This window comes from Mesoplodon densirostris, chromosome 2 (genome assembly GCF_025265405.1).
Source record: "Mesoplodon densirostris isolate mMesDen1 chromosome 2, mMesDen1 primary haplotype, whole genome shotgun sequence".
Classification (NCBI taxonomy): Eukaryota; Metazoa; Chordata; class Mammalia; order Artiodactyla; family Ziphiidae; genus Mesoplodon; species Mesoplodon densirostris.
This window is the reverse complement of record NC_082662.1, coordinates 55,996,560-56,015,105: the sequence shown is the minus strand read 5'-3', so window position 1 is coordinate 56,015,105 and position 18,546 is coordinate 55,996,560. Positions and strand designations below refer to the sequence as shown.

At 35.1% G+C, this 18,546-nt stretch overlaps 2 protein-coding genes across 4 annotated transcripts in view; one reads left to right on the top strand and one right to left on the bottom strand.

Moving 5' to 3' along the window:
* Positions 1–12,138, bottom strand: part of EFCAB7 (EF-hand calcium binding domain 7) — a 49,964-nt gene extending 37,826 nt beyond the window's left edge. For 2 of the 3 annotated variants that reach the window (XM_060084317.1, XM_060084298.1), the window contains exons 1-6: positions 12,054–12,138; positions 9,962–10,149; positions 2,476–2,687; positions 1,749–1,835; positions 978–1,173; positions 446–564 (exon numbers count right to left, since the gene is read on the bottom strand). In XM_060084317.1, coding sequence (XP_059940300.1) covers positions 446–564; positions 978–1,173; positions 1,749–1,835; positions 2,476–2,687; positions 9,962–10,148 — 801 coding nt within the window. In that variant the 5' untranslated portion in view covers position 10,149; positions 12,054–12,138. The other variant, XM_060084307.1, reaches the window with a different exon arrangement.
* A 116-nt stretch (positions 12,139–12,254) lies between these two features.
* ITGB3BP (integrin subunit beta 3 binding protein) overlaps positions 12,255–18,546 on the top strand; it is a 92,508-nt gene continuing 86,216 nt past the window's right edge. The window contains exon 1 of the mRNA XM_060119411.1: positions 12,255–12,565. Within this exon, the coding sequence (XP_059975394.1) occupies positions 12,255–12,565 (311 nt within the window). The remainder of the gene's footprint in view (positions 12,566–18,546) is intronic.

Sequence of the window (18,546 nt, the reverse complement as noted above, 5' to 3'; positions counted from 1 at the left end):
GAGTCTAGAAAGGGAAAACAAAGGAAGAAGATCAATATTAATACTCTACAAATATTGACTTAGCAAAGTGACTTTGTTGTCCTTCTCTCAAAGGAACTGATATTGAATGAATGATTTATAGAAACACCTATGAAAAGTATTTGTTAAACAAAACCAAAAAAAATTACTTGGGAAAGTACATAATTGCATAATCTATTCATCAAGTTCAAAAATTGAAGTCATCATTTTTAAACTGAAGACCATTTAATAATATTCTTATCCATCATTTTCACTTTAAATTTATTAAAACTGGCTTATAGGTAGAAATACTACAATCCACAAAAAACCTCAAAGAATTACTTCATAAACTTTACTTGTTCTCTGTAAATACCAAAAAGTTATTAATAAACTTAATGTCAAATTTGTTTTCAGAAAAAGTCATACCTATTCATTTAAAATACTATACCTTTATTGAGTTTGGCTCAGTTAACTTTGAATTTTGTTTACTATTAGCGCCCATGGTAATTGTGAAAGAAACAGATGTTCTGAATTCTCTAGTTGTCAGTAAAGAACTCCTGGTGTCTCCTGTAACAAGTAATAGTTATTCAGTCTCACATTATGAAAAGTCATTAAGAAGTCTGTTTCTAAACACAGTGTAGTATGAAAGGACTATGTATTCATTTCATTCTCTTTGTTCTTCCTATTGAAATAAACTCAAAAGTTTTACATTTATCAGACTTTAATGGCTCCTAATTTCTGATCTACTAATAAGATTCTTTATTTCAATCTGTCATCTTTCAGCCTGAAATTTTAGTTTTAATAAAATATAATGAGCAAAGCCAAGTTCCATAATAAAATTTTACTTCAATAGATTTTTATAGCTAAGTGAGTCTAGAAACAGTAGCTCACAAAAGTTTGTTTTATCACTGATAAGCTAAGATGGAAAGAAAAATTTATCCGAATACGATCCTTAATTCTTGAACAAGAAAAGTAAATACCTTTATTTGAGAATGATTCCTGATCAGTTTTTCTTATGATTCTGGGTGATGGTTTTGGTCCTGGTGATGGGTCCCTTTCAGGGGACCCTTCCATGTGGCTTCCAAACTGTTGACACCTCAGTTTACTGTCAACCTCCAATTTTTCTAGCGTAGTTTTGAGACATTGTTCATTGGTTGTCATATATAATTTACAAAACTACAGGAAACAAGTACTCCAGTGGGTAAAACATTCAATCATACATTTGGGAGGAGAAAGAAAATGCACATTAGTAGGCAAGGGATAGACTGAGAGATGAAATATATTTCCTATTGAACTAGGTTACTCATTTTATTTTCTTGAATCAGATTGACCACCCTCAAGTGACCTAGTGAAATGCAGCCATGATTCAATAAGGAGGCCACACCCTGAGTGAAAATAAAATGTTACACAAAGAAAGGTGATTTATTATTATTTTTTTATAAGACATGTGCAGACTTGCGTTTGTTCTAAATAATTTTTAGGATTCTTCTACTCAAGAAGAGGCATATTTCAAAGAAGAGTGTGTGTGTGCTTGTGTGTGTGTGTGTGAGCACATGCATGTATTTTAACTTGGTTACATTATTTTTCAGGTAGTCATTCAGATTACAATTGTGGGACTGGAGAGATTAAATTTCAAGTACAATTAGTACATAATATATAAATATATCATTGTCAATATTTAAAAGATGTGTGCCTTTAAAAATACTTCTCCTATACAGTAAGCAAATTTACATCAGTATGAGCTTATGTACCTTGATGTAGTCAAATTTGCCATCAGTATTTACGTCAGCCAAATTTATTATGGCATTTACCTCTTCTTGAGTCATCTTCTCACCTCTCTGGAAAAAAAAGATTTATTTTAAAGCAACATGCCTATCACTTTGATATGCATGGGGAGAGTGGAAATTAATTTTAATCTTTTCTACAAGTAAATTTGAATATATGGTTTCATTAAAAATCTCAGAATGAGTATTATGTCAAGCAAAAATGAACCTATTATATGAAATAAAATTTCACAATTTTCACAATTAAATTGTATAAAAGTGTGCTGAATTTCAGTTTACTAAATTTCAACAATATATATCATAGATTCAGTAATAACTACTATTAAATTCAGAGTAACAATACTTTCTCATGCTGTACCAAGAAACAGAATGGTTTCTGAATCTCATTTATACTTTAGTTCTCTTTTACTTATCACATATGAACCTATCACTGATTTACAAAGAGTTCTGGCAGGAAAGAATTGCAAAGGAGCACAAGAGGATTACAACACAGGCTCAATTTTATACTTTATCTTTTATTCATAAAGCACCTTTCATCCAAAAGGATCCTTAAGTACTTTACAAACAACATATATGTGATTCATTTCACCTGCCAGTGAAATAGTTATTTCTGATGTGGACTTTGGTAGCCAAAGCTAGATTCCAAGTTGTTCTGCAAGACATGCATATTACAAAACTGCTTCACAGATCTTACCTTTGTTAGAAGTTTATAAAGATCAGTGTGTAAAATAGAGCCATCATCCTTTACATCTAATTGCTTAAATGATTTTAGCAATTCTGCTTTTGAAATAGGTTTTTCCTTTCTTAAAATTAAACAAAAATCATCAAAATTCAGTTTGGCAGTTTGAGGAGTCCAATACTTATTAATGGTCTTTTGGGATGGATTTCTTCCTGCATGCTGAAGAGCTGCCCAATAAAACAAGTATTATTTGTTACAATAACATTTGGAATTGGTATTTGTGTATTTTAAAAAAATCATTATATACTACAATATTATACAAAAGTACGCACATACCAATACATTACCTTTGATGTTGATAATCTAGTGCTATCAATGTATGCCTGACTTTCAAAAATGACAATATACATATATGTTACCAGCTAAAGATTCTCAAATATATTAAAATGCCAGAATTAAATAGGTTTTTCCTATTCTGATAGTTGGTTCTCAAATTACATAGTTTAATTAACTGACAATATCTGAGTTACTTCATAAGAATGCCTGGAGAAAAAAAAAGATTTAAAAACAACCATTCACTTAATTGTTTTGAGGACATAGGAATAAAAAAAAGCACACATTATTACTTTTTCTGGCTCAACAAATATCTTAATGAAATGAGTAAATCATTAGTTTGAGAATATCGCTGACAACAAGTCATGATATCTAAAATGTTCATCACTGCCAGCTATTAGTTTCAAGAACATGAATCATGTCCCAAATGCCAAATACATGCACAAAATGTATCCTACTTGCAGTTACAGCCCTGCTAAAAATCAAGAATGTCAACAAACTTTGAGAGAACTCTATTATAGAGATGCAATGGTCAAATTACTTTCCATTTTTAACCAGAACATTTAAAAATATAGGACTATTTAAAAATAGTCCTATAACCAGTTATTCATAAGACATTCCTATTTTAAAAGCTATGCCCTTATAACTATGAGAGGCAAAGAATTACAATGTGAGAAAGGCTTTGTATATTTGCAGGTCATAACACACTAAAATATAATGGTTTTAAACAATTGTAGATATTTTGTACAGTTGAATAGGAGTAACTTGGTAATTTGCAAATAGACTAATCTCTTCATATTAAGGCTTTAATATCTTAACACTATCTAAAATGATTCAATAGTAAGTTTCCTAAGCACCACAGACAAAATTAACAGAATTTTAAAAGGTGTAACTGTCCTGAATTATACTACAAACTTCTTTATAAAACTTTATATTGGATATTCCCAACTATCTTAGCTGAGATTTCACAAGATCTATGCATTGTCAATCACCATTAAAAATTGATAATCTAAAAAAAATTGATAATCTAGATATTCTACAATTTAATGTAATAAGGAATAATATATAAAAAATAATTTAAATAAGGAAATATCCTCAAGGAAATAGAAACCAGATCAAGGCAATAAAATGCAGACATTTGTGAGTCCATTATATTGAACATTCATTGTACACAAGAATAATATGAGGTGATTTTTTTATTTTTAAAGATATAAGCTTCTTGGTTCCTAAGAAGTTTTATAATCTAAATAGTAAGTCCACACCTTAAGTGTAAAGTTGCTACTTGTGGTCAAGATTTATGGTTAATAACATATTAGAAGTTAATGGACTAAGATAAATGTTCCCATCTTCCAGATTATGCCAGTGCATTGTACCTAGATAACATAAACTGTGGCAAAGAAACAGAAACAGGATCATCAACTAGAGGTGACTCTCAGAGCTACCAAAAGTTACAGTTATACCAATTGCCATCTTCCATTCACCTAGAAAGCATTTGTGGAAATTTGTAACAGTGGAGATAACATGTTTTTTTAAATTTCCACACGTTTATTTTGGAAGTAGACAAAAGCCCTAATACCATGTTGCCCAGGAATAAAAGTACTCTGCCTAGTGTATAAGTGGACAATTCCTTAGTTCATCTATCAAGATAATCACAAAAAGGGCATATGTGTTTTAGGATTCCATCCCCAGTCAGCCTCCTCCCTTTAAAATCTGGGAATACAAGTAGGACCTAAATGAAGTTGTGATTTAAAGTCAAAAGTCCATGTGAAAAAAATGGTATTTTCTGTCCAGCTGTGGAAAAAAAGATGTGTAACTCTTTCCCACAAGTGGCAGCTCAAATGCTTGTTGCTATCTTCAATAACAAAATATTTTAAAAATATTTTTTAAATTACTGTTGTCTAAAAGAACAACTTTCTCAGAATAAAATTATTTTTCCCAAAACATGTATTAACTAAACATTCCCATATCTAAGAAATAGGTACAATACTAACCTAACTTTAATCTTTAGTTTTAGAATTAGTTGGAGCTCATTATTAAGTCCAATAACAGTGAAAACACAATGTAATTGTAGATGTTTAAAGGTTTACACCAAAATACTGATCTTCTGCCAGGGTTTACTTTAAGCTTTGACATGAGTTTATAATACCTGTATTATTTGTAAGCTGGGAAAAAAAGGAACTCTAAAGTTCTCTTTGACTTTCCATTTCCAAATAAGATAAAGTACTGCTTTATCCTATTTCAAAATGGAATGTCAAAGCACATGTATGTGCATAAGTGGCAGAAGGTTATAGACGGAAGGCATAAAAGCTTAAGAAAGAGACATCACTGGTTCACACAACCAGTTTTTTAAAATCTAGATTATCTGAAATCAATCATTACAATTTAACAAAGAATATCCCACCATAAAATCAAAAGTTGAAGAGATGAACACTTCATTATTATCCTCCCAGATAATTCTATACGACTGATAACACCTTAGTAATACATACTCATTGATTTAAACTAAATGCCATAGTAGCAGAAAGCATGTTAAACTTTTAAACTTAGTAGATTCATGATCTCAGCCAATATTCAAAAGAATAGAGAGAAAAAACTGAAATTATAGTTTATAATAAAATATAAATTTTAATCTTTTCAATTTTTATATTTCCCAAAATGGGTTTCCTCAAATAGATATCTTATTGCATATAAATCCAAGACACTGTTGCAAGAATATGTCAGATTTTTTATTTCAGGAAACTGCTTCTAAAGTTGGCAAAAAAACTCAGTTTTTCTACTCATAAAGTTATTAGCCTTGATGAAACCAACATGAGTATAGTATTATCTGGTATTGTTGTTTCCCACTTTCTTAAGACTAAAGACCTCCAAGTCATTTGACACACCTAGTAAGGACCAAATTCACTGGTTTGGGGGATATTTGCACCAGAAGATTTAAAATATAATGGAAAACACAACCATACAAAATCTATGAGATGCAGAAAAAGCAGTTATTAGAGTAAAGTTCATAGCGATACAGGCCTTCCTCAAAAAACAAGAAAAATCTCAAATAAACAACCTAAAGTACCACTTAAAAGAATTAGAAAAAGAACAAACAAAACCTAAAGTCAGCAGAAGGAAGGAAGAAAGATCAGACAGGAAATAAATAAAACAGAGCTTAAAAAAAAACAATAGAAAAAGTCAATAAAACCAAAAGCTGGTTCTTTGAAAGGATAAACAAGACTGACAAACCTCTGGCCAGGCTCACCAAGAAGAAGAGAGAACACAAATAAACAAAATAAGAAATGAAAAAGGAGACATAAGAACTGATACTACAGAAAAACAAAAATACCACATGGGAATAGTATGAACAATCATATGCCAACAAATTTGACAATCTAGAAGAAATGGACAAGTTTCTAGAAACATACAGCCCACCAAAATTAAATCAAGAAGAAATAGATAATTTGAACAGATGGATCACTAGAACTGAAATAGAATCTGCAATTTAAAAACTCCCTACCAACAAAAGTCCAGGACCAGATGGCTTTACAGGCAAATTTTACTAAACATACAAAGAAGAACTTATACCAATCCTTCTCAAACTCTTTCAAAAAGTTGAAGAGGAGGGAACACTCCCAAGGTCATTCAATGAAGCCACCATCACCCTGATACCAAAACCAGACAAAGACACCACCAAAAAAGAAAATTGCAGGCCAATATCTTTGATGAATATAGATGCAAAAATTCTCAACAAAATATTAGCAAACCAAATCCAACAACGCATAAAAAAGATCATACACCACAACCAAGTGGGATTCATCCCAAGTTCACAAGGATGGCTCAACATATGCAAATCAATCAATTTTGTTTATGATACACCACATAAATAAAAGAAAACTCAAAAACCACATCATCATCTAATAGATGCAAAAAAAGCACTTGACAAAATCCAACATCCATTCATGATAAAAACTCTTACCAAAGTGGGTATAGAGGGAACATATCTCAAAATAGTAAAAGCTATATATGACAAACCCACAGTCAATATAATACTCAATGGTGAAAAATTAAAAGCCTTTCTGCTAAAATCTGGAACAAGACAAGGATGCCCACTCTCACCATTTCTCTTCAACATAGTATTGGGAGTCCTAGCCACAGCAATCAGACAAGAAAAAGAAACAAAAGGTATCCAAGTTGGAAGGGAAGAGGTAAAATTGTCATTATATGCAGATGATATGATACTATAGATAGAACACCCTAAAGACTCCACACAAAAACTACTAGAACTGATAAACAAATTCAGTAAGATAGCAGGATACAAGTTTAACATACAAAAACTGGTTGCATTTCTTTACACCAACAATGAAATATCAGAAAGGAACTGTAAAAAACAATACCTTTTAAAATCACAACCCCAAAAATAAAATATTAGGAATAAACCTCACCAAGGAGGTGAAAGATTTATATGTTGATAACTATAAAGCATTAATGAAGGAAACTGAAGATGATTCAAAGAAATGGAGATATCCCATGCTCTCGGATTGGAAGAATTGATATTGTTAAAATGGCTATACTACCCAAAGCAATCTACAGATTTAATGTGAGCCCTATCAAATTCTCAGGACCTTTTCCATAGAACTAGAACAAATAATCCTAAAATTCATATGGAACCATAAAAGACCCATAATTGCCAAAGCAATGCTGAAGAAAAAAAACAAAGCAGGAGACATAGCCATCCCAGACCTCAGACAGTACTACAAAGCGACAGTAATCAAAACAGTGTGGTACTGGTACAGAAACAGACATATGGACCAATGGAACAGAATGGAGAGCCCAGAAATAAACTCACACATCTATGGTCAATGTATCTTCGGCAAAGGAGGCAAGAATACACAGTGGGAAAAAGACAGTCTCTTCAGCAAGTGGTGTTGCGAAAGTTGGACAGCTGCATGTAAATCAATGAAGTTAACACACTCTCTCACCATACACAAAAATAAACTCAAAATGGCTTAAAGGCTTAAACATAAGACATGACTCCATAAAACTCCTAGAAGAGAACACAGGCAAAACATTCTCTGACATAAATTGTACCGATGTTTTCTTAGGTCAGTCTCCCAAGGCAATAGAAATAAAAACAAAAATAAACAAATGGGACCTAATCAAATTTACAAGCTTTTGCACAGCAAAGGAAACCACAAACAAAATGAAAAGACAACTCACAGAATAGGAAAAAATATTTGCAAATGATGCGACTGACAAGGGCTTAATTTCCAAAATATACAAACAGCTCATACAACTAAACAATGAAAAAACAAACCACTCAACTGAAAAATGGGAAGAAGACCTAAAGAGACATTTCTCCAAAGAAGAAATACAAATGGCCAATAGGCACATGAAAAGATGATTCACATCACTAATTATTAGAGAACTTCAAATCAAAACTACAATGAGGTACCACCTCACGCTGGTCAGAATGGCCATCATTAAACAAATAATAAATGTTGGAGAGGGTGTGGAGAAAAGGGAACCCTCCTACACTGTTGGTGGGAACGTAAAGTTTGTGCAGCCACTGTGGAAAACACTACGGAGGTTCCTCAGAGAACTAAAAATAGGACTTCTCTGGTGGTGCAGTGGTTAAGAATCAACCTGCCAATGCAGGGGACATGGGTTCAAGCCCTGGTCCGGGAAGATCCCACATGCCGCACAGCAACTAAGCCCGTGCACCTAACTACTGGGCCTGCGCTCTAGAGCCTGCAAGCCACAACTACTGAGCCCACGTGCCACAACTACTGAAGCCTGTGCACCTAGAGCCCATACTCCGCAACAAGAGAAGCCACCGCAGTGAGATGCACGCACACTGCAACGAAGAGTAGCTCCCGCTCACTGCAGCTAGACAAAGCCTGCGTACAGCAACAAAGACCCGACGCAGCCAAAAATAAATAAATAAAATAAATAAATTTATTTTAAAAAAAGGAAACTAAAAATAGAATTACCATGTGATCTAGTAATCTCACTTCTGGACATATATCTAGACAAAAACTATAATTCAAAAAGATACATGCACCCTTATGTTCATAGCAGCACTATTCACAGCAGCCAAGATATGAAACAACCTAAATGTCCATCAAAAGGTGAATGGATAAAGAAGATATGGTACATATAAACAATGGAATACTACTTAACCATAAAAAGAACAAAATAATGCCATTTGCAGCAACATGGATGCAACTAGAGATTATCATACTAAATGAGAAAGAGAAAGACAAATACCATATTATGTCACTTATATGTGGAATCTAAAATATGATACAAATGAACCTACTTATGAAACAGAAACAGAATCACAGACTTAGAGAATACACTGGTGCTTGCTAAGGGGGAGGAGGGTGGGAGAGGGTTGGATTGGGAGTTTGAAATTAGCAGTTGCAAACTGGTATATATAGACTAGATAGAAAACAAGGTCCTACTGTATAGGACAGGGAACTACATCCAATATCCTGTGATAAACCATAATGGAAAATATGAAAAAGAATGTATATATATAACTGAGTCACTTAGCTGTACAGCAGTAATAAACACAACATTGTAATTCAACTCTACTTCAATAAAAAATAAACTAAAAAAATATAATGGAAAGAAGCAAAAAAAGATCAACTCTCTCAAACCCTCACCCCTAAAGAACAGGACAAAACCCAGAATTCTTAATTTTCTTTTAAAATTTCACTTATTTTCTAATACTACTCTTTTACAATCATTCAACCATATATATATATATATATATATATATATATATATATATTCTCTTTACATTTTCCCCAGTGTAGGTCAAATTCAGACTAGTAATTCAGTTGCCAGAAGTGTTTTAATTCTATCATTATAAATCTTAAAGTACCAACATAAGAATTTATGAATCTTAAAGTACCAAGATAAGAATTTTTAAAATATTTTTAAGCAAGTAATTGATGGAAGCTTTAAAAATACTAATCTAGTCTATTTGAACACAGAAAGTTTTATTTTGAACCTCTTAGACTATGTAGCTATATAAAATGGCACAATAGCATAAGGTAGTTCCACTACTCAAGCTTAACTAAGAAATTGGAATGATTCAACAATGTAATTCTAATTGCAGTCTTTCTGATCTATTAACTTTCAACAAATAAGGCAAGCTACTTAAGTTAAAAAAAATTACCTAAGCAAAGTTGATCTTTAGAAATAATGTTATCTAAGCTGCTTTTGAAAACAGTTAAGTAGGCAGCTCTACAATTCATATAAAATATCTCCTCTTCAGTTAGTGGAAATTTCTTTGAGCGAGGACTCTCTGAAAGCGTTGATCTCTGACTGGAGAAAGCTGCATCACTTCCTGGACTGATGGCCATTCTATTAGAAAATAATTTAAAATTTTATTTTAGTCAGTGTTAATCCTAAAATTCAAGTGTCACTTTACCTTTCAAACTGGGGCGGGGGGGAATCAAGACATCAAGGTTTTTATATGTGGAAAAAAGATGTACATTATAATATGCATACAGTTATATTATCATATGTTAAGCTAGAATAAGCCTTTGGCAGTTGCTTTCTAAATATATATATATATAAAAGAGACAAAAGAACAAAGCCAAAACAAAGGTGTAACATAAATACAAAAGAAGAATCACAGGGCAAAGGAAAAGCATACATCTATTCTCTCAGAATTAGAGGACAGTCAATTGAGACTCTTCATAGGGTTGTAATGAGGATTAAGTAAATTAACACATGTGAAGCATATAGAACAGTGCCTGGCACATAATAAGCGCTAAATAAACTGTAGATAGAGTGAATCGCCACCATAATGAGAATTTGACTATAATGTGATTGGCAGTTGGCATCCATCTCCACAGCAGCATCAACCAGGTCATTTCACTAACATCTCAGTAATTCAGCCCCACATTTTAAATGACTGAATTTTAAAAATCCAGTCATTTATAGCATTATCCTGAGGTTTTACTGTGTTCCATTACTACCAATAATGTTAATAATAATAATTTTGGGGGTTTATATAGCACCTCTGCTCATAAGAGCTTAAAGAACTGTCATACATCTTGATTTATACCTACTACAGTGGTCAGATATTTTTTGCCCGTTTTACAGATAAGGAAATTGAGAGACAGAGATGTCATCCAGCTAATAGTAAGTAGCAAAAGGCAGTAAATTTCGATAACAGTTTCTTCTTTTTTTAATGTGAATGAAGGCTTCTTGTACAACAGTTACTATGAGGCCCTAAATTGTGCTGGAGGTCTAACAGCTTCCAACCTTATTTTACCAAGCTCTGACTTCTAAAAATACATTCCAACCTAATAAACTGAATATTTCAAGTTTAACAATAAGACGACACAGGTAGGGTCCCCTTCAGGACTCACTGGATTCTTACTCAGGAGGCCTAAATCACTTGCACCTTCTTGAAATATATAGGTCTTTTACACTTGGGAAAGAAAGATAATAATCGCTTATCATGGATAAAGTACCCTATTTATAATACACAGACCGCCTGCCTGACACTTTCATCTTACACCAGATTTAGAAGGACCCCACAGGGATGTGGTGTCAGTCTGGTTACTGAAAATTGGTATCGCTATAATTAAGCATCACAGTTTTAAACACATATGCATGCACGCATCTCCTCACAAATGTGAAAGAAAACTATTCCAATAAGGAAGGGAGAATGAACGTTCGTTTTGCAGTCAGCAATTTAAAAATGAAAATATTTTTTTAAGAGTGTCCTCAAATGTTCTTTCCAAATAAGGTGACTCCCTCACGTGGAAATCCCATGGCTGAAATGTTCCAAAATGCTATTTTTTCCCTCTCTGTAACGAGAGACTAAACTGAAGCTTAAATATATAATTGCGCCCCTCAGGCTTGGAAACCTCCTGCATCTAAAACTCCAGCCCAAGACCAAGACAAGGGCCTAGAGAGTACATTGCAGCGAACCGCTCCATAAATAAGCAGCCACACAATAGCAAGAAAAATAAACTGTGAACAAACGCCTAAGGCTTCTAAAGGGCCAAGGGAAAACAGCCATCCAGTCACCGTCCCTACATAGTCAAATACCTTCACAGCTGATCTCCGGCAACATTTCTCTATTTTTTGTATTCCTCTGGGAATAAAACTGCATTTATATGTACATTTTTAAGTACAGACATGGAGCAAGTGTACATATGACAGAGAGGTAAAAGATGCAGGTGGAGAAAGGGAAGCCGAACAGCGACGAACGGAGCGGGCGAAGAGACAGATAGCGAGCTGCTTGCTACCTAACTGCAGGTCACAAACGAGGAAGCGCAGCCAATTCTCTCCACAGATTCCGCAATCCTCTCACAGGGGCCGGAAGGTCCTTGGCCTTCTTTTAATTACCATGGCAACTGCACCTCTTCGCTACCGGAAACAAGATACGGAGTACCTACACAAATGGTCCGGCTAGAAATCTAGGGAGAGTTACTCCAGAGTTAACGGAGATGGCTCTGCCTCTCATCTATCGGGGGCCTTCTGGTCGGAGTCGTGAGAGAGGGTCCTGCGTTGCCCTGGCAGGGACTGAGAGCTGTCCTAGGAGTAGACTTTCCTCCCCCCTTCCCGGCATACACTGGGATCCCTTCTCGCTGGGGGAGTGTTTCCGGCGGGCCGCGTGGAGTGTTGCACAGCGTCGAGTAACCGTACGCCCGCGCTTTTCAGGCTTCAGTGTTTCCCTCCGAAGGTTCTCTGTTTTCGTAAGAGGTTGTTCAGTGGTTTTATCCAGCGACGGGGGTGCGTCCCTGAATGTCGAAATGCCGTAAGTATCTCCTCCCCGGGTGTTGCTGTGTTTGGGCCCCTCTGTGAGCAAAAAGAATAGATATTATGTAGCCCAATAACCTTTTCTCTTTTCCTACTGTATCTTTTCCTCCGACAGTTCGTAGTGCTTGGTTCCCTCCACCTACGTCTGCTTCCCTTCCAGCCTTACTTTCCGGTAGTATTTCTCCACTTTAATTCTGATTCCACAAGGTTTCTGACAGATTTTATAGACTGTGGGTTATATTTAGTGATGTACTGCTTGAAATAATTTCAAATATGGTTAACATACCGAGAATAGGACAGGGTAGACTGCATCACGCCGTATAATTTGATAAAACCATTTACTGCCTAGATTAGTGTCGTGAGCTCATATAAACTTGTGGCAGAACTCGTGGACCGGATCCTAAGAGACCTGAACTCGAGCTCTCAAATGAGGAAGCATAGCCAATTCTGTAAAGAGCTGTCCAATGTTGAGCGAGTCGCTTAATCACCTCCGGGCTTCAGTTTTCTTGCTTAACACTGCCCAACAGAGACTTCTTTTTTTTTTTTTTTGAGCTCCGTAAAGAACGTTTTCTTTGGGGTGGGGGTGGGGATAATATATAACACATGAAATTCTCTGGCTGCCTCTTGTCCCCAGGCTGATTTAGGTACCCTCTCTTGCGTGCTTCTAGAGTAACTTATTTCTCCGTTACATTCAGGTTTGAGCAAATACAAAGTAACACAGGGTGGGAGGAGGGATATCTGTATAAAATAGGAATTGATATGAAAGTGGGAAGATTTGCAGAACTAATGACCTACATTTGTTGAATGATTAATTATGATTTGGGTACTGTGTTTAGCAATTTCCTTACATTTTCTCATTGAATCTTAAAAAGGACTTTGGGAGGTAGGCGCTGCTGTTATCTCTACTTTCCAGATTAGGGAACTCAGCACCTAATAAGGTGTCCTACACACAGGTATCAATAAATATGTGTTTCACTTATACCCTTAAAAGGTATGGATTATTAAAGAGGTTTTCCTTTCCCCAAAATGAAGCAAAAAGACTTGCCTTACTACTCCTGCACTAGAAAAATAACCCAGTTAGCACTTATACAAAGCTGTGAGGAAAGTGTAACAAAGTCCCTGCCAAATAGGAATACAGTGGAAACTCGTGTGTGTTTGCTTAACAAGTAGTGATACTTTCTGAACTATGCTCCTGTTCTGCTGTAGATAGTAGGGAACCCCAAAAAAACTGTTAAATGGGGACCTTTTGGACAACTGTTTTCTTAACATATTAACAGACACATGTTATATTAGGAGTGTCTGCAGTAATTATATTTTGGCAATAAATACATAACCTTAAAGTTGAGGTTGACATCTTAAATATATAGCAACTTCACTGAGTTTATTTTGGCAAAGTGATATAAGACCAAATTAATGGTTAAATAATGCAAAAGTATTTTAGTAGAGGATCTCCACAATTGTTAGTAAACTTTTATTTTTCAGTGTGGTTAAACTGCAGGGTCACAAATGGTGGTGCAAAAAGTCATCTTGGCAAGTTACATGTGAAAGTGGTATGGTTTTTAAGTGATGTTGAGATGTTGACTTTTTGGTACTTGGTATTTTGGGTATTGGATTGTGTGATATATACCTCTTTTCTAATTTCTTTAAACCTTGACAGGAAAAAAATATAATTAGTAACTGTGGAAATATACATGGCCTAAATTAATCTAAAATGAATAATAAACAACACATGTACAATACCAATAGAGTGGATGGATGAATCTTAAAAATATACTGGGTGAAAGAACCAATTTGTAGAAAACTACATATAGCATATTATCTTTATAAAGCTTAAGAACAAGCATAAAAACTTTAATTTGGGAATCTGTATGTATATGATAAGATTATTAAGGGAAGAAAAACAGAAATCATAAATCCAAAATTTAGTTTAATGGTTGCCTTCTCGGGAAAGCAGACATAATAGAGAAGGAGCATACAGGTGTACCCATCCATATTGGTAATGATCTAGTTCTTAAATTGTGTGGTGAGTTTATGGGTGTTTATTTTCTTATTATGCTTCATAACTTGATCATTATACATGTATTCTTTAGTATGCATCAAATACTACTTAAAATGTTGTTAAAGGATTTAGAGATCACTTTCTTGAATTAAATTCTCAATAAGTATAGTTTTCTCTGCCTTCTCTTTCGTTCTATAAGGCAGATGCTATCTTGGAACTGGGAAAACAAATGAATTGGATAAATGCTATTTCTGGTTTCATTAGGCTAATCATCATCCCTTGCAAATTTGCTCCTCCTCTGTGTACATTATAAAATTAGTGGCATCATCATTTCTCTATCTAGGTTGAAACCTTAATTAAAATTTTATTTTTATTTTTATTTTTTGGATTTGAAGACTTTGAAATGAGACAAACCAGGGTTTGAATCTTGGTTCTGCTACTTTACCAGCTGTGTGACCCTTAGATTGTTACTCAGTGAGTTCATGGATTAGTATAGTTACTCATTAAATTGTAATTGAATTATAAAGTTGCTGCTTGTAAGAGATTTCATCTTTATAGACAAATTTCACACCCTGTTTATATTTGCATAATACTAAAGTCAAACATACTTTTGTAATAGCTCTTTCTGTAAATAATCAAATCCCCTTCTAGTGCTTTTTCCCCCCTTATATTTTTTCCTTTATAAAGATTCCTAGTATCACTTGCTTAATCTTTCTAATTAGTGTGAATTATCATGCTAATTCAGCCAAGGACATTCCATCTATTCCTGTAAGAGTTAATTTTATTCTGTTCCAAGCTATAGACTGAATTAAGGTTATAAAGTTGGAATAGCTTTAGTGTTGGAGGAAACGGTTAACAGTATTTCTGTGGGGTCCATTCTGATGATGTATTCATAAAAATCTGAGAGTTTTCTGAGAGAACTTTAAAATACGCTTTATTTTCCTTGATAAAGGAAAATGAATATAAGAATATTCTGGGTCTGATAAGCTATTTTATTGCACCTATTTGGGTTTGTAGCCATGCTGGTGATAGCGCCAGGTACAATGATTTTTATTGTTGTGGAGTGTGAAATGATGTGTCAGGTTAAGTAAAAGTTAACCATTTAATATACACCCTTTGAATCATAGTAGATATTCAAAGTTCTATTAATTCATTTACTTTAAAAGTATAAGTACATTTTAAAAGAAGATTGAAGTTGTTAGTACTTGCTATAAGTATGAAAAACATGAATTTTAAATACAATTCTTTCCTGCTTGTGAAAGTCAGCCAAAAAAGTAAGGACAGAAATGAGGAAGCTACAATACAGCCTTGTAATAGTGACATGAAGGACTCCCCTCATATGGCAGACAACAATCTCTCAGACTCTATTAGTCAAAAGCAACTTGACCCTGCATAAATCATATTTTTTATTGCATCCTTGAACTTGGAGGAAGTTAAATCTCAAGGGGTGAAACAAAAATAGCCAAAACCAGATCTGTAATCAGTAAGCACAGATGAAAGGCAGATTACCCTGAATATAAATACTGATATCCATGTTGTGCTTGATAGACTAAGCCTTGGGCTATAGGCAAGGTAAGGAAGTTAAACTTGAGACTACATTTAAGCTGGGAAGGGAGTTAAAATGATCCCTAATTGATATGGATCCCTTGGCTAGTAATGAAATTAAATGTACATCTTTGGAAGAAGCATCCTCAGTTTAGGCCCCTACTTTTTTCACAGGTTAAGATCAACCAAATATCCAAAATCTAGATAAACAAACATAAAAGGAAACAAACTACCATGAGTGAAAGTTAAAACACATAGTAATCAATGGATTTAGATCCCAAAGACTTTACAAAATGGAATTATCTGAGATGCAATATGAAATAATTGAACAGAATACTTAAATAAAAAGTTGAATCACAAAAATTAGCAAGTAATGAGACTACCCAAAATGACCAGGCAAATTTTAAACTAGGATGATTAAAATGCTTAGAAACAAAAAATATATAATTGTTGAAATAAAAGCTCAGTAGATGGACTTCCATGTTACAGTAGATTGTGTTGAACTGAACCTTCCGTAGATAACAATTTTAAACTCTGGACAAAATATTAAAAGTAACTTCTTGGGCCTCCCTGGTGGCGCAAGTGGTTAAGAGTCCGCCTGCCGATGCAGGGGATACGGGTTCGTGCCCCGGTCTGGGAGGATCCCATATGCCGCGGAGCGACTGGGCCCGTGAGCCATGGCCGCTGGGCCTGCGCATCCGGAGCCTGTGCTCCGCAACGGGAGAGGCCACAACAGTGAGAGGCCCACATACCGCAAAAAGAAAAAAAAAAAAAAAAAAAAAAAAAAGTAACTTCTTGAAGGCACTGGAAAGCAACCATACTAGGCAGAAATTGGAGGGGAGTTGACCCTTGAAAGAAGGGAACTACAATGTGCAAAGTTTGCATTTATATTGTTTTATCCAAGGGCAGTCCATATGATGTAGTACAGCTAGAACTCAACGAGAAAGCTCCAGTTTTACTTGTTTGGAGAGCTGGGTTAAGAGCTTGAGATTACCAGAATTGCTGGCAAGTAAAGGGAAAATCCTAAAAAGAGGGTAGCCCCAAAATCTGGTTATAAACTGCCAGAATCCTTGATGGATCCCTTAACTGCACATGGATTAGGGATTCTCCATGAAGCCTGGCAGGAAGCAACAGCTGGGATGCTGAAAGAATTGAACAGTGATTTCAGCTGCTGTCCATCACTGGGGAGACAGATTTTAGAGTCTGAGTTAATTCAAGTTAAATGCCTTCTAGAACAAATCAACACTGTTAAGAGTAAGAAAGCAGGGGCTTCCCTGGTGGCGCAGTGGTTGAGAGTCCGCCTGCCGATGCAGGGGACACAGGTTCGTGCCCCGGTCCGGGAAGATCCCACATGCTGCGGAGTGGCTGGGCCCGTGAGCCATGGCCGCTGAGCCTGCGCGTGCGGAGCCTGTGCTCCGCAATGGGAGAGGCCACAACAGTGAGAGGCCCGGGTACCACACACACAAAAAAAAAATCCTAAGGAAGCTGCAAAACAATTATTAGAACTATTTAGCAGAGATGCAGAGCACAAAGTCAGTGTACAAAAATCAATTCTATTTCTACATGTTAGCAGTAAACACCTGGAAAATGAAGGTTAAGTTTTTCCATTTATAATTATGTAAAAAAATATATAATAAGTTTAACAGATTAACTGTTATTAATTATTAATGGAAGATTTCTACTGTGAAAATTACAAAATGTTGCTTAGAGAACATAAAGATGTAAATAAATAGGGGCATGTATGGATTGGAAGACTATATTAAAAGGTTGGTTCTCTCCAATTGATCTTTATTTATTTTTTTAATAAATTTATTTATTTTATTTATTTATTTTTGGCTGCATTGGGTCTTTGTTGCTGCTTGTGGGCCTTCTCTACTTGCCGCGAGTGGGGGCTACTCTTTGTTGCGGTGCGCGGGCTTCTCATTGCAATGGCTTCTCTTGTTACAGAGCATGGGCTCTAGGCACATGGGTTTTAGTAGTTGTGGAACGTGGGCTCAGTAGTTGTGGCTCGTGAGCTCTAGAGCGCAGGCTCAGTAGTTGTAATACATGGGCTTAGTTGCTCTGCAGCATGTGGGATCTTCCTGGACCAGGGCTTGAACCTGTGTCCCCTGCAATGGCAGGCAGATTCTTAACCACTGCGCCACCAGGGAAGCCCTCCAATTGATCTTTAGATTCAATGCAATTCCTGTCAATCCTGGCAAACGTTTTAAAGAAATAGAAAAACTGATTTCAAAAATTTTATAAAAAGGCTGAGGACTTACAGTAGTCCAAACAATCTTAAAAAAGAAGAATGAAGTTGGAGTACATAGACTAACTAGACTTAGTGTATGTACAAAGTATGTACACTACCTAGACTTAACTATACTATATAAAGTGGCAGTGAATGAAATCAATGTAATTTGGGCATAGTGGCAAATAGATAAAATGGAAAAGAA